The sequence below is a fragment of the Pelecanus crispus genome, chromosome 5 (genome assembly GCF_030463565.1).
Source record: "Pelecanus crispus isolate bPelCri1 chromosome 5, bPelCri1.pri, whole genome shotgun sequence".
NCBI lineage: Eukaryota > Metazoa > Chordata > Aves > Pelecaniformes > Pelecanidae > Pelecanus > Pelecanus crispus.
The window spans coordinates 35,768,351-35,785,383 of record NC_134647.1 but is presented as its reverse complement, the minus strand read 5'-3'; the positions used below and the strand labels follow the sequence as shown (position 1 = coordinate 35,785,383).

The 17,033-nt window shown below is 37.1% G+C and overlaps 1 protein-coding gene across 2 annotated transcripts in view; it reads left to right on the top strand.

Moving 5' to 3' along the window:
• GLS (glutaminase) overlaps positions 1 to 17,033 on the top strand; it is a 69,351-nt gene that overhangs the window by 1,004 nt on the left and 51,314 nt on the right. For both annotated transcript variants that reach the window (XM_075711331.1, XM_075711330.1), the window contains exons 2-6: positions 7,036 to 7,132; positions 7,687 to 7,808; positions 13,940 to 14,069; positions 14,801 to 14,880; positions 16,833 to 16,996. In XM_075711331.1, the coding sequence (XP_075567446.1) occupies positions 7,036 to 7,132; positions 7,687 to 7,808; positions 13,940 to 14,069; positions 14,801 to 14,880; positions 16,833 to 16,996 (593 nt within the window). The remainder of the gene's footprint in view (positions 1 to 7,035; positions 7,133 to 7,686; positions 7,809 to 13,939; positions 14,070 to 14,800; positions 14,881 to 16,832; positions 16,997 to 17,033) is intronic.

The window sequence follows — 17,033 nt, the reverse complement described above, 5'->3', positions numbered from 1 at the left end:
CTACCTGCATAAAATATTTTCCAAGAGAAGTGAAAGCTGTGTCATCTTACATTAATTATTAAAGGCAGCGTGCGTGGCGTGTAGTTCTGCCTTGGAAGTTTTGCAGCGCTGTCTTCTCCACATCTGTACCTGGTGCAGTTAGGGTTAGATGTTACCACCAGTTAGTGGTGCGTACGAATGTTCATAGGTGCTGCAGCGTGTGTCCCTGTGCCAGGAGGTCCTCATTTGTCCGTAGGTGACAAGGGTGCATGCAGGTAATAGAATGAGAAGACTGTATATGCGTATGAAGTTAATACTCCTTCACTTAGAACTTGAAATATTCTTAAAAGAATATGGTCAGGGACTAATCAGCTCCAGTTTGTGTCCCTGGTAATGACCAGTAATGGATACCGGGGATAGAGTAGAATGATGAGGTAAATGGATTGATGGTTCTCTTTAGCACTCTGCTTTGTTAGTCCTCAGCATTATGCAGGTCTTGAAAAAGTCTGGTTCATTTTCCACCTCCCCATCTGATAGTTTGCTTGTTGCTTGTCTGAAGCTGGGTATGCTCAGTATCTCTGATAGCCTTTTATGAGAAGTTTGACAACTTAACTGCAAGCCCCACGAAGATCCATCTCCTTTGTGTGTGTTTGGAACATGCCCTTTGGCCTTCCTGTAGGCAGCCCCTGTGTCTTTGTGCTGCTTACGGGGCAGCATAATTAAAATCTAAAACCAAGCTGCTTTCCCAGGCTTTGCCATGCTTATTACCTAGATGAAAAAAGCAAAAGACAGGAAATAAGGCCAGTAAGGAAAGGAGTACCTTGCTTTAACACTGAGCAGTCTTTGTTGGCTTAATGCTAAGAGGAGGCCTGGAAAAGATTCCACAAGGCCAGGTGGGAAGGCTTCAGCCCTTAGCTTGTTAATAGTTCTGCTTTTGAGTTGTGGTTTTGAGGTTTTTTTTTAGCATGAACTTGTACTCCTTTGACATGGCAGGCTTGTTCTTCTTGTTCTTCTCCCCTTTCTCCCACCAAATGTCTTAGCTGTTCAGCTTGGTTCAAGCCTTTTGTTCAATCAGGTATAGTCTTCTTTGACAGCAGAAACTATAAGTGATGCCTTTAAACACCTTAAAAAATGCATGCACGTCAGGTTATATAACCGCATACAATATAATACACAATCATGTATGATTATTTTTATATTTATACTATTGTTCAACATATATGAAGCTTCCTCTTTGAATTAGCTCTATACATAATGTTTTGGAACAAAATAATACTCAGCTGTGGCTCCAGTAGGTGTGGTTTATAAAGGTTGTACTTCTATTTTCAATGAGAAATATAGACAGTACCATTAAAAACTTAGGAAAAACCAGTATGCTAACTGTGAGGGGTTTTTGAGAATGCTGAAAAGGTGATTTATTAAAGAGGTAACATTTTCTTCAACTGAGCTTTTATAACAGCTTCCTACAGCCAGCATAATTTAGGGAAATCCTATAATTTCTAATAAGTCTGGTAAGTCTATGTAGCTGGAAACCAGTTACACAGTTTTAATCATTTTTGTCTTTTGACGAAAGGGTGTATTTGAAAGTCAGATGCTTGTTTGAGCCTTACTGCAAAAGGAACAAGGAACAATTATATAAAACATGCAGCATATAGTTATGAACAAGGAAAAAGCTGGAAACAAACGTTTGTTTTCAGTTCAGGCTGTGCAGGAATTCGTGGTGGCACATTAGCCAGGCTGCTGGATGCTTTCATTCTTATTTTTCTTAATGCAGAATTATGAAAATCTTCCTTAAGCATTTGTAAATGGTACATTACATGTGGAAATCATTGCTATATTAAGACAAGAGTACAGGATTCAGAAGAAAAGTGAAATTCTTCAAAAGACAGGTTTCTGGACTAAAGTGACAGCTGGCTTAAGTCAGTGTAGTCTGCGTGTGCTGCCGATTCCAGCGCTTTGCCATCCAGCAGTATGTAACATTTGAGTTGTATTTGGCAGATGATTTGTGGACCCAACTGGGAAGACAGTAGTCCTTTTTATGCTTGCTTTCTTTGTTTGTTTTGGGGGATTTTTTTTTTTTTCCTATTTGATTGTAAGGTTACGGTTCTAGGATACTGGAATAACCTATAGTGTCAAAAGACAGCACTAAGATTTTCTTGCTTGTTTCCTTGCTTAACAGTCCTTGTGTATAGAGAGTAGGAGTTGCAAGTGAAAACCTAAAATGTTTTGTGCAAAGACTGTACAGATATTTAGGACAGTTCAATTCCTCAGAGGGAATAAATTATGAGGTCTTGTGGCTGATGAAATAACTAGTATCCCATTGCATAACCAGATCCCCTTGTGCATTTTTTCCTGAACATCTTCCACCACCTCCTTATCCCTGCTGTCCAGCCTTCACTCTGTGTATCCACCTGAAACTTAATATATTTTGGAAAGGAGAAATATTTGAGCTTAAACTGAGAGTGGCCAGAGAGTGGTAATTTTGATTAATGAAGGCTGTGGATTAAAATGCAATCATATCTATGTTCATGCTTAAAATACTTAAAACACAATAACCTAGTACAGTCCTAAATTATAAACTTGTGTAATATTTAATAGTGTTTACTTCTACTTTCAGTATAACTGCATTGTTTCCTTTTACTTTCAGTATAAGTGTGTATTGTTTTTCCTACATCTTATGCTGGACAGTACTAGGTTCAAACATAGTTTATCTTAGTTTAAACTATTTCTAAATTACAGAGGCCTTGATTAAGGTGAGAGGGAGGAGCAAAACATGAGCAACCCTGATTTTTAAAGCATAGCTAAATTGCAATAGTGATGGGTACTAGTATATGGAATATAGCAAAATGGGTAATCGCTAAACCACGATACAGGGACGGGGCATCTACCACTTCTCTGGGCAACCTATTCCAGTGTTTCACCACCCTCATTGTAAAAAAGTTCTTCCTCATATCTAATCTGGATCTGCCCTCTTTTAGTTTAAAACCATTACTCCTTGTCCTATCGCAACAGGCCCTGCTAAAAAGTTTGTCCCCCTCTTTCTTATAAGTCCCCTTTAAATACTGAAAGGCTGCAATAAGGTCTCCCCGCAGCCTTCTCTTCTCCAGGCTGAACGACCCCAACTCCCTCAGCCTGTCCTTGTAGGAGAGGTGCTCCAGCCCTCGGATTGTTTTTGTGGCCCTCCTCTGGCCCTCTCCAACAGGTCCACGTCCTTCTTGTGCTGAGGGCCCCAGAGCTGGACGCGGTGCTCCAGGTGAGGTGTCACCAGAGCAGAGTAGAGGGGCAGAATCACCTCCCTTGACCTGCTGGCCACGCTTCTTTTGACGCAGCCCAGGATTCGGTTGGCTTTCTGGGCTGCAAGCGCCCATTGCTGGCTCATGTCCAGCTTTTCATCCACCAGTACCCCCACGTCCTTCTCCACAGGGCTGCTCTCAATCCCTTCATCCCCCAGCCTGTATTGATATTGGGGGTTGCCCCGTCCCAGGTGCAGGACCTTGCACTTGGCCTTGTTGAACCTCATGAGGTTCATGTGGGCCTACTTCCTGAGCTTGTCCAGGTCCCTCTGGATGGCATCCTGTCCCTCAGGCGTGTCAACCGCACCACTCAGCTTGGTGGCATCTGCAAACTTGCTGAGGGTGCACTGATCCCACTGTGTCATTGATGATGATGTCAAACAGTACTGGTCCCAATACAGACCCCCTTAGAGACTGCTGTTCATGACAGTTGTTGTGACCTCATGTTTTTATGACTGGTGTCTTATGGTTAATAATGAGCCTGAAACTATTACTAGCAGTGTCATATCTTTATATCTTTTGTTCTATAAATTCTGTTCTGCATTTTGCCAGTTACATCTTGAAGTACAAACTAGGAATTTTTCACTGTATTTGAAATTTCATCTCTTTTCTATTGTAGAAATTATAATTCAGCTTTTGTTAAAATGAAATCCTCCATGGAATGTGGTATAAGCATTGTACTGATGCAAAAGGAGGAGCTAAAGGAAGGAATGATATAGATGGCAAAGTCCCTGTGCTTGGAATTCCTGCATTCTGTTTTTCTTTATATTTAAAGAGCAGTGTGGAGCATCCACCAGTATTCTAGTCCACAGATTACCACTGAAGAAGTCTAGTTATGTAATAGTCTGGTGCTTAATTTTTTTTTTTTTTAAGAAGGGAAATAAGTATGAAAAGTCATTATTCATGAAATGGAATAAACTGGAATTTCCACTTTAATTCGACCGTGGAAATTGCAAGTTCCCTGACTTGAAAAACAGCTTTTTATGCGTGCTGAACAGCACTGTCTTGCTAAGTGTGCTCACAGTGCCAAAACATAGCTTTTAGGTTAAGCAAACATTAGTTACTGACATCACTGACCTGATAAACTGCAGAGCAAGCCTTTCCACCTCTATTTAGCTGATAAACTTTATCAAAAGGTGGACTATTTGACAAAGAGCAATTTTCTGTAAATATATTGAATGCCATCCTCTTTGCTTTGGCAGTCAGTGCAGATCCATTGTTAAATTAGGCTGACTGACCCAATATTGAACAGCAGCAGATGTGAAGGATATGGAAAGTATGTCATGAGAGAATTTATGCTGCGAAAGGTGTACATCTCTTTAATAGATTAAAATCTTATGAAGAGGCAGATAAAAATCTTGGATGAATGTCTGAAGTGTTTTTCCTGCACCCTTCCAGATAGAAATTCCACATTTGGAACAGCTGTAAAATTCTGAGTAGTGGCTCAGAAACTTGTAATTAAATAGGTTATCAGTTAAAATTTCTCAATGTGTTTGCCGGCTTCTTTTGTCAAAGTGAAATATGGAAGTTTCCTCTGTCAGACCTTCAGCAATCCAGTAATGAGTCTTGTAACAGAGATATTCTTTAAAACATGAAATCTTGACGCGTTGGGAGTTTAGTAACATGCTCTGTGTAAATGGGGACAATGTAGGGGTGTAGACTATGTAACTCAGCATAGCTTTCAAAAACAAAGTATGTAGCTGTAGAGTTAGGATGCAGATACAGGATGAAGCTTTAATTGCTGTGTTAGTAGTTTTGGTTCTGTTGGCTTGACTGGACATACTGTTCTCAAAAGATTGAAAGCACAATGTGCTGCGTGGAAGACTTGAATTTTCTTTAGGAAAAAGGGTGTTCAGTAATTTGCTTGAGGTAGTTGCAAGCATTTGTCTTGGTTGAATTGCCAGCCTGTCTGTGCATTAGTCAGCCAGCATCATTTAAAAAAAAAATCCAGACTGGAAGACAAGGAAAGTTCTGTTGGCTTACAAAGCTGTCTTCTGTTCTTAGTATGTAAGTACAGTGTTTTAAATAAATTGGAAAATGAGAAGTGAGACTTTTACTACTGGTTTTCACTGCTAGTTATGAGGAAAGGAGGGAGGCGAGTGCAGTCTAAAGGTTGTCTTAAATTTAGAAGGGTATTTGGATATAATCAGATTTTTATTAAAAATAATCATAAATCTGACCTGTTGTTGAGCTAGAGTAAGCTAGTATTGGGAGAGGAGGGAGGATTAAGCGTCAGTCTGTAAGATTGTATTGGCCTAGCTAGGGTCTGTGCTTGGTTGTAGTATTTTATTTTCATAGTTATAACTGAGTACTGATATTCAAAGAATTACTAATTTTGTGAAAACTTTTCATGGCTAGAATTCAGATCTGCTTTTTGTACACACATGCATACATGTATAACAACAGATAAATTGCCAAGGAGCATTCTAGTTTTGGGCAGTAACTTTTATATATTACAGTACAGTAACAAAGTATTACCAATATTATTAGATTATAAGATTGAACTTTAAAATTGATGGCTAAAATAATGTAAGACTGCATTTTAGTTAGTGTACGTCTACATTTACTAGAGAACTGTTTTGGTGTTATTTATTTTTGCTTATCAAACATCAGAACATTGGCTTTCTCTAAACTGACTTTGTCTAGAAACAAACCTACGCACTTCAGGGGACTGAGAGAATTGATCCAAAGCCCTTTGCTATCACTGCCTCTAGCAGTTCGGACGCGTACATTCCAGCTCTGTGCTCTGGTGCTGTACTTACTGAGTACAGACTTGTGCTCCTGCCTGCTGCAGGGTGCTTTGGAATATCGGGGAAAGGCAAAACTCTGAGGTTAAACCGAAGACTTCGAGGGAAAGCTGTCAGTGTTGCAGCTTTCTCTCTTGGAAGGAGTCTTGATGCTTAATCTGCTAGGTTTCCTTCACGTTTCACTTAAAATGGAGGTATAAGTTGCAAAAAAATGCAGGCATGCAGGAAGCATATCTCAGAGTAAAATAGTTAACACATGGAATACTTGGAAAGCCAGTGTATTTACATTGCTAAACATAGTGACCATTAAAGATGTACCTACGCTGCACGTTAACTTACTCTGCGAAGTACGCACGATGAGAGTTACTGCTTCTGGTGCCGGAGCTGGTTCAAGTTACTGTAGTGTGCTGCAGATGGCTTTGCTTGCTTTTACTGTGACTGTTGTGGCTTACGTAAGCTTCTAGAAGGACAAGGGCTTTAGGACTCCTCCTAGGAGTTCCTAAAAACAGAACTGTTTTGAAGAAAATAATAGACATTCATCATCTCTTTACTTTCTCTTGCCTGTGGAACCATTGGGTCACTCTGCTTTCACAACTTTATTATGAGGCACGTAGGACTTCGTGTCTTATAAATACTTTATCCCCTGTGCGCGTAACACGTCTGTCCTCTCTAACATCAAGAAGAGGGAAACGTGATGAATCTGCTCAAAAAAACTTCTAAATGTAATCTTAGCAATAAATGTGTGTCAGTAAAAACATGATTATGTTGCAGTTAAAAACGTTTGCAATTGTGTATGTATGCTACTTTTAATATTACTATTTTTTTCCTACTTAAAGCTGAATTAAGCTTTTTGTTCCCTGATAGAAGTGGTCTTTGAAATTAATGGTAGCAGTTATATTGGTAGTGAAAACGTGTTTCCTTGTGAATAATGCAAAAATGTGTATAAATAAAAATATGCACTAAACTAACCTATGCATGTTTGGTTTTCTTTTGTTTGGTTTTTTTTTTTTTTTCAGTAAAATGAAGCAAGGTCTCCTTCCTAGCTTAGAAGATCTGCTTTTCTATACTATTGCGGAAGGACAAGAAAAAATACCAGTTCATAAATTCATAACTGTAAGTTCACTGTTCAGAGTGCTGTATGAAAGCTAACTACTGCAAGTTGTTTTGGTTTTTTTTTTAACAGTCTAAATGCAAGAATACAAAGCAAAGAATTTCTGTTATACATGATTAGCTGCAGCAAGGAATATTCTGCCTCCCCCCCACCACTGTTTACTGTATTCTGTGTGGGTCCCCCCCCCCCCCCCCCCCCCAACACTATTTCTGTAATTAAATAAGAGAATGACTGTACTAGTTGTTATTCACTGCTTTGCTATGCAAAAGAGTATGTTTGAAAGATCTGTGTCTATGTCAGGACTGGGTAGTATTTGCACTTGCGTAAAATGTAGTTGGACCACTGTGGATTTCAAATGCCATTAATCCTTTGACATCAGATGCAGCCAAAATGGCAGAAGGAAATGGCAAAATGATCAATAAGGTGTCAGAATGTCTCTGTGTTGGTAATGCAGTGGCAGATGTCTCTTATCTTGATAAATGAGACGGAGCCATAGAGAACTTGATTGTAATAGCATATTTTTTTCATTTTGGTAATTATTGTTTTATTGTAATAGGCACTCAAATCAACAGGATTACGTACATCTGATCCACGATTGAAAGAGTGCATGGATATGTTAAGACTGACCCTTCAGACAACTTCAGATGGTGTTATGCTGGACAAAGACCTTTTTAAAAAGTAAACTTTCTGTCAATAATGTAACTGTATAATTCTGAATGAATGTTGTCTGTGTGTTACTGACTGCTGTCTTAGGAGAGACATATATAAATCAATGTGTAATTAGAAAGGGAGTCAAACACAAACTCCTACTGATGCTATTTTCATATGAGTTTGTTCTCTGGTTTCATGCAGCAGACAGATTGTGTGATCTCTGCAAGAGCTTAATGTATCAGTGTGGTTTCCATGTGTATCTGACCCCATACTGTAACTCTTGGTCAGATGCCAAATTGATGCAGCATGGAGTATTTAGTATGAGTACATAAAAATTCTCTCTTGCTGCATCATCCGTTTTTAATCTGAAGTTCAGGATGCTGCTTCTGTGTAGTGAGGTGTTCAGAGTATGTATGTAGTTAATTCTAAAAGTGAGTATATGAAAAATAGAGTGAAGTTAAATTTCAGCGTATGTAGAGATGAGAGCAGTTAGGACTGTAGACACTGCTTTGGTCTGTTTTGAAAAGATTTATGTGCCATATTTTAGTGGTACTTTTTTTTTTTTTTTTTTAAGGAAAGTTGGTGGTCAGTTAGCTGAACAATATAAACACTGTTCAGGTTGTCTTCAGTTCATTCCAAGCACACTCCTTTGCTCCCCTGCTTAGAGTTTTTGTATGCCAAAAGATTGGAAATCTTAAAGGCTCTTAAATCTTGAAATGAAATTTGTAGACTATTTTTGAGTCTATATTTTTATTCCATTTACAGGGTAAATGACAGAATATCTAAAACTTGATTCTTTCATGAAGAGTATAGTTTTGTGAAAATTGGTACATTTTTGTTGTTCTGTAGCATTTTTTGAATTTGTGAGCTAATGCTGTTTAGTGCTATTTCCTTTCAGTTGCAATTTAAAAATGTGTGTATAAAAGGTGTGTTTACATATATAATTGTGTATATATTATATATGTGTAAGTATATAAAATGTATAGTGTACAGTATATGCTTATACTGTATATTTACACAGGTTTTATAAATATAAACATTAAATATTTATGTTGTGTATTTTTTTAAATATTTATATAAACATATTTGTAAGTACCTTGAGCAAAAATGAATGTCTGTGTGTGTGGAAAAAATAACAGACCAGTCAACTCCTTAATCAAATGTGGGATACTTCTTAAAGGTGCAACATAGACTGACTTTATTCCTGTGTTTAAATTCAAGACCAGGTCTTCACTGGTTATTTGTCAGCACAGTAAAAACTGTAAATTGTTAGTCAGAAACCTTCCTGGGCATATGGTTGGGTTGGAAAGGAAATGCATTTGCTATTAAGCATTACATTTATATTAGAAAGCTTGTTTGTAATAGTAAAGTATGAATTATGTTTTAGGCAAGGGCTCTATATTAAAGAAAGGACAAGTGATTGCTAATTAGAGGGCTGAAGATTAGCCCGTGTTCTACGTCATATCTCTAGGATTTGATGCTCTGTGTTAGGGGAGTGGTTGTTACTCTGACAATTTGTGGAAAGCTGACATGGTTGCTTCTTGTGTAGGAAGAGTTTTGAACATAAAGACTATACAGAGGGTGGAGAGGTGACTCTTTTCACATGGCAGTTTTTCCTTTGCAGCAGCAGGTGTTAACCTCTTTTATAAATTAAAAAACCCCAAACTTCAGGTATCTGTTCCTCCTAGGCACACTGCATTTGCTGTGTAGACACTTCTACAAGGTTCCTGTATTTTTGGTTCTTATCCAAGTGTTTAAGGTGTGAAATATAATAATGTATCTACTCAGCTGTACTTACCTCAGGACTTTGAAGCTTCAGTTCCTTATATGTAAAAGTCAGTGGTGTAATTCTCCTGTTGAATTTTAATCCAAAGCTGCTAGATCAAATAAAGTATCAAGGATAAATGATGTGGAGTAGAGATAGCATAAGCTTGACTAAATCAATCGATTCCTGTAATAATTACCTGTAAAATATTTTAGCTTATGCACCTGTACTGTCCATCCTTGTAACAGAAGTTTCAACAGAAGAACCACCTTTTTAGTGGTTCTAAACATTAGGCTCCAATTTGACTAAAATTGCTTTATTTTGAAGATTTTTGGCTTTACAGTGCTCTCCACTTAAATAAAAATTTGGAAAAAATCTCCATGTTACAGGCAGAACAACTTGGGTTTTTAATCTTTCATCTCCAGAGTTTCTTGAATTGAGGGATTCACTTGTGTACGTTTCGGGGAGAATGCTTGTCAAATTTCTTGAATTAGCTGTTCCTGTTGCATTTATATAACATAACATGTGGTCTTTGTAGCATGAATGATACCTCACTGAGAACAGCCTGCTTACTGAAAGCAGCACAGCATGCTAGTTAGCTTGCTATGTGAATTTTTTTCTTTTCTTTTTTTGGTACCCTAGCTATGGTACTACTTAATGAAGTAGTAGTAGTACTATCTAACTATTGTTAGATAACACTTAAGCAAATTAACAAATATGGAAGATTGTACACCCTAATCTTCCCCATGAAGTGTGCACATTTTGATGTATCCTATTTTTTAGATCTGTTTCTATGCCATGGTAGCTAATTTGTAGAAAAAATTCTAATAATCTTTGTAAGAAATCCTCCTACCCCTCTTAGCTTTTCCTTTAACTCACAGCTCATTGCTAACAGAAAAATAGATGACTTGCAAAAAGCCCTATTTCTTAACTAACAATATTTTGGTCTGTGGTGGGGAGGCAGGAAGGAAACGTGTGAGGCAATCAGAATTGAGTTATTTTGAAAATGGTGTAAACTTGAATGAGATGATAGCTACTGAGTAACAGTTATAACTCAGGTTTAAACTCAATTCTTTTTCAGAATAACTTTACTTGGCTTTGTAGACTTAGCCTTTGTCACAAGGTGCTGTCTGTCCTGCTTTATCAACCTAGAACTGTGGTCTCGCTAGCCAAATCTCTGATTTGCGGGTAGGAAGCAGCAATCTGGTTATGTTATCTTCTAAGCATAAATCTGACAGTCTGTTGCTGGATCTCAAACAGGGTTACCTGTTTTCTTCCAAGCAGCAGTGGTGCTCAATCTAGGTAGCAAATCCTGAGGAAAACTTTTCATTTTAGATATGCTTAACCCAGGTATTAATAAATGTTTTCATCGTATTTGAGCAATTAGAAAGCTCTTGACAGAAGGTGTAGAGGACTTCAACTATGTTATAATACCTTCTTTCTCAAAATAATGTAACTGTTTTTTTTTTTCTACAATGTCTAAATATATTGAACACTTCTCCAGACCTAGTCTTGCTAGTTGGAAATGGAGTTTCACATTCCTTTCTGTAATGCTTATACTGCAGCTTTTTAAACAGGAAAAAAAAGGTGCCCATTCAGTTATATAGATAGCCTAACAGTTCTTCAGAATTGGTGGGAGTTCAGACTGTGTTTTTAGCAAATGTCTACGTTGTGTAGGGAAGCAATAACCAGCAAGCTGAGCCAGAACTTGAAAAAGAATGGATAAAAGTTGTATGACAAAGGAAACAACGTCATCGTAACTTTATGCTAGAGACCAAAGACTCGGTTCCCCAAAAAACCCCAAACTGTTACTTCTGCTGAAAGTTACTATAGAGCATAAGACTTGCATCCTAATCTTCCTAACCCAAATGTATCGGAAGTTTTATAGTTTAAAAAGACAGGTTTTCAAATGGGGGAAGAAGTGCTTGGATTGGGATTCGGCAAGACAGAATTTTTTAGGGTGAGATTATAAAATTTGGAGAAGTGGAAGAATTTGAGATGGGAAGTTTTTAGTGTACCTATTTTGAACACTGCTAAAGTATGTGGGGGATAAGGGCTATGTTGTTCATAAAATTTAACTGTAGAAAGATTTTTATTTGTCAATATATTCATTTACTTAAATTCCTCCCTATGATCTTTTCCTACTGATCCACTTCTCCTGAACCTCAGACCATTTGTCTCCGAAGGGTTACCTGGAACATAAACCAGTTAGAAACTCCATTGGGGAGGAGATGCCAGTTGCAGAATATCAGAGGCTGTCAAGGCTAGTGTCCTGTACTGACTGAAAATATTACTGCCCCATTAATTGGAGCTTACTAAGACCCCTGTCATTTTGTCCATGCAGTAATCGTTCCAAATACCCATCTAGATTAATTGAACCCTCATATTTAATGTCTGTGAATTCATATGATTTGCGTGGGTTAAGGAGTACAAGGATAAATATGCAGACACTGACCTTGGCAGAAGTCTGGGAACAATGACTTCTTGCAGAAATAGGTAATGTCCTTAACCCCCATAGCTATTTCTGCAGTGAGTTTCAATTTCAAGCTTAAAATGATTGAATTATTGAAGTGAACATGCTAGACTTGATGTGAATTGGCAAGTGTATAAATGCCCTTCCTGTTTCAGAGACATAATGTAGTATCAGAGGACTGTATTTCAGTGCATACTGCCTTCTTGTTGTTTTCCACACTTTGTATTCTTGAGTAATTCTAATAGGTTTAGGTGAACTTCAAATACTTTTTTTTTTCTTACAAGAGTTGTTAATGCTGTCCAGGTGATTCAGACAATGCAGAAGTGCATCTGAAGGTTAAACCTGGTGCATATATGTGTTGTTATTCCTTCAGCACATGTAGCTGCCATAACTGTTACTAATTGCTTTTGAAAAGGGGTTGTTGCACCTGCGGTAGCTAACTATTTGGAGGCTGCTGGAAACAAAAACAAACAGGATTTTTTGCAAGGTATGTAAAAAAGGAGTGGATAAGCATGACAGATTACAACAGAACCAACTCAATTGCTGTTTCAACATAGACTGTCAAAGCAGCTTATTACAGACAGAGCAATTCTTAAGATGCTAGTCTGTACAATGGAAACTTCTCTATTGTTTCTCTTTCACTTTTGGAGAGTAGTGCCTTCCAGCATTTGAAGTGGTTGTCAGCTGAATTTGCGATAAAGTCTCCTAAGTACAAAGGAGTTCAGACTGAAGCTTTAAAAAAAAGAGAGGCGGATTCAAAGGGAAGATAATTCTGTCTGTTCACTGGTCTTCAAGAAGCTTCATTTTGAACTGATAATGACTTTTAATAATAGGATTATTGGAAGTATCTATTCCAAGTGGAAGTATTTCCCTAAAAATTAGTATTTACTTTTCTGAGTTTAGTGAAAGGATACGTGTTCATTTGTACTATGGGCCTAGAAGTTCTTATTCCCATTTGTCTGAATTAACAGTTTGTTTCTGCGTAGTATGAACGTGTTAATGAAATTGTTTGTTTGATGTTTCCCTTTCTCTTCCTTGCACTGGGATAGGTCTCTTAATAGCCTTTATCAGGTCATATTTCAGCTGATGTGATAACAGCTCCCAGTCGCCACCCCTGCTCCTGCTCTCCCCCCACCCACAGGCACACCACTTTAAGCAGCATGTCTCAGCTTGTGTTTTGATCCTTCCTTTCTGTTTCACCTAGATAAGTCCTTTCCTTTTTACCTCATCAGGTTTTTAAATGTAGCAGATGGGTTGATGTTCAGAGGGTGTGGGCGATAATGTATTGTGGGTTAAAAAGCAGCAAAGATTCCTTGAAGTGATGATAGTTTGAAGCAAGAGACTTGCAGTACTGTGCACTGTTAACTTTAGTTTAGAAGATGTTATCGAGTACTTCCACAGGGTTTTGTTCTTATTAGAGTGGAAACTCATTCCAGTTTGGTCTGTTGGCAGTGTTCTTTGTCAGTTCGCGGTGAACCAAGTTGGAAGTGAGAGAAACCAACCCTGAACCTCAGAAGTCCAATCTAACTCTGAAATTAGCACTTCTTTGGACAAGGGCTGGGTTAGGTGGCTGTCACATGTCTTGATCCTAAGAAATGGGTGGCTTTTGCAAGCTTAGGTCCTACTCAAAGGCAAATTGATAGTACTTGGCAGTACAGCCTTACAGTTGAAGCTTCAAATAAGAGCTTTAAATAAAAAGGCATAAAAGCAAATGCAATGAAACAATTTTAAATATTAAAAAAAATACTTGCAACTTACAGAGTGGAAAATTGAAGTCTTTCTAGTAAAGACCTGTTCTTGTAAGCATATAACTTCTAGGCACTGATGGTTCTTATTTAAATAACATGTAATTGCTGCTTAAGTAGGCTTTTTGGCAGTACTTTGTCAAAATACTAATACATTTTTTTAAACTTTTTACAGGTGTGTACAAAGTAATATTGTGTTGCTTACTCAAGCTTTCAGGAGGAAGTTTGTCATTCCAGATTTTATGTCGTTTACTTCACATATTGATGAGTTATATGAAAGTGCTAAAAAACAATCTGGAGGAAAGGTAATCTGTTTATAAATTCAACTTCAAGCTTCTATAAATTTCTTGATATTAACCAAATATATTTGTTAAGTAGACAGATTTTTCTTCACATTTTGAGCAAAATGTTAAACTGATAACTTGATAAACTAGTTTTGGAAGTTCAGCTATGTCTGCAACTTATAAACTGTGTTAGAAATAAAGCTCCTTACTTCTAACGGTCTTTTACAATTTTGAGGTTAGAAACAGAAAATAGTGGTGTTTGTTCTTTATTTTACATAAACTGTAAAACTGCTGTATAATTTGCCAGACCAAACTTAGTCTATAAAATTATGCGAGTCTACACAGCTGCCTGGGTTGTGTGACAGAAGTAGTTGTCAACACCATACTTGTGTTAGTAATTAAAGTTTATTCTAGTGCTTATTTTCAATAAATTAAATGAAAAATGCCAAAATTTGTTACAAGCTAAAGTTTTATATGATTTGAAAAGGCTAAACATGCTGTAACAAAGAACAGAGATTCCTCTCAGAATGTGCTGAAGTTTGTAGTTTCATTGAAAAAAAAAAAATTGATAATGATGTAGTGAATATAATAATTTGTAATGAAGTTTTAGATATACTAGGTGATGATTAGTGGAATAATTCAGTTGTAACTTGTGTATCCTTTCCATTGGCATTTATTTTAATTAACATATGTTAACATATAGTTAAATATTTTGGATGTTGTAATGTCTCTTTTATTTCGTATTGTGATAGGTTGCTGACTATATTCCACAACTGGCCAAGTTCAGCCCTGATTTGTGGGGTGTGTCACTTTGCACAGTGGATGGACAGAGGTATATTCTAACTTCTAGATTTTACCGTTTCAGTTATTTAAACTAACTGACGTATTGCAAGGAGCAGGGAGTTGGACTCAATGATCCTTATGGGTCCCTTCCAACTTGAGATAATCTATCATTCTATGATATACAGCATTTCATGATATCTCATGGTTTAATAAAGAAGCAGCTTTATTGGAGTTGTTTAAGAAGTGAAATCCACTTGGTCATCTTTCTTAACATTTCTTTCAACTTCTCTGTTGAAGCTGAATTATTTTGCTGTTATTATAAAACGTGTTTAAATAGTATTTGTAAATACTATATTTAAAGCTAGCTTATATTGTGCTTATGATCGAAACACAGTAATGAAGCTGTGGGTAATTTCAGTGATTACCAAAGGACAAGATAGAGGCAATGCTTACATATCATTAATCTGTGGAAGTTGAAGAGCGTTGTCTAATCATACCCGTGCCTCGAGCTATATTATTTTCGCTGTAAGTCACGATGTACTTAAAAGTTAGTTGCTTTTCTACATTTTAATGTTCTTACTGTAGCATTATTATTATATGATCACTATACATCACTGAAAAAATTCAGATCCATATTCTTTAAAAAGAAAATGAAGATGTGGAAACTGGGCAGAACTTAACATGATTTTGCTTTTCAGGTTTATAATACTTTCTCCTGTAAGGGTGTATATAGGTCTTAAATATAGCTAGAGTGATTTTATTTTTATTGAATAGTGACTCAGTGTAGCAGAGACAGTTAATGAGCCTAGATGTAAAGGAGTATTGTACACCATCTAGCTGAGAAGTGAGGTGAACTATTCTGTGTCCGCCTTTGCAACTAGACAATGTGATACTCATCGGCTTGCATGTCTTTGCTGTCCTGCAGTTTGATATAGTCATACTACTTATTCTGAGTACCATAATTTTTGGGTATTTGGTGTGTCCCAAGTGAATGGGTCATTCTTGAGAGAGCATCAGACTTGCTTATGGTGACTGTGGATTGGGGATCATTTTAATGTGATCTGTTATGACCTGTATGTTTGTTTCTTATTAGCCATATGCTCTATAATCTCTAGAGGAAGAGCTGTATAAGGGAGTTGAAGTATTTTTCAGCTCCCTGCTTAAGTGTCTGAATTATAATTTATTCAGAGTAAAACTGTTCTCCTTTTTGAATATTTTAAATTGGCATTTTGCTTTGTTTTGGATATTATAACACGTACTTATGAAAGTTTTTATAATGCTAATTTTTTGTAGTGTTTAATGTTGTGCAGTGTTAGTTTTTATAATGCCAAAATGGTTTTGTGAGTTTCTCTGGAACCTCCTCACATTTTCTGCAAAGGAAAGAAGCAGGTACGCTTCTGATTTTGCAGTCAGACCAGTGGTTGCTTGGAGCCTTTTGCTCTAGATGTGGTATATGCTGCTTGTATGAGTCATTCTTTGATGCAGTCTGACTCTAGATGTTGAAAGTAAACTTTCCAAAAGATAGCATTTAATAATTGTAATAAAATACCTATGCCATTATCAAAGGGAATGTAAATACAGCTATTTAATTACTGCCCTCAAATTCCAAAACTGAATTGGATCTCATCTTTGTTCATGTAGACATAAATATGTATAGTGGCTGTATTCAGGTCATACCCTGTTGAGTAGGGTAATGTGATAACAGAGCTCTGAGGTGATTCCCTCCCCCCCGGTACAAATCCATTTCTGCACGTGCTTTTATTTTGTTGTATCACCAGCAAGTGACTTCGTTATGCTTAGCTTATGGAGGCAATTGTTAAAACCTTTAAATCTTTTTGTTCTGCTCTTCAAAATGAGACTCAATAATAATATGCTTTCAGTTTTTTGGGTGTTTTTGTTAATAGTCCTAATAGGTTGAAGAATTAATGAAGCATTTAACACTCTACTTGCCACAGCTGGCAAACAGGAAATTTCAAACCTCTTCATCTGTGTTTTCCCCAGGCATTCTGTTGGCGATACCAAAGTTCCGTTTTGTCTTCAGTCCTGTGTAAAGCCTTTGAAATATGCTATTGCTGTTAATGATCTTGGCACAGAGTATGTGCATAGATATGTTGGTAAAGAACCTAGCGGACTGAGATTCAACAAATTGTTCCTGAATGAAGATGGTAAGAGATATATAATACTTAATGCAAGTACTCAATT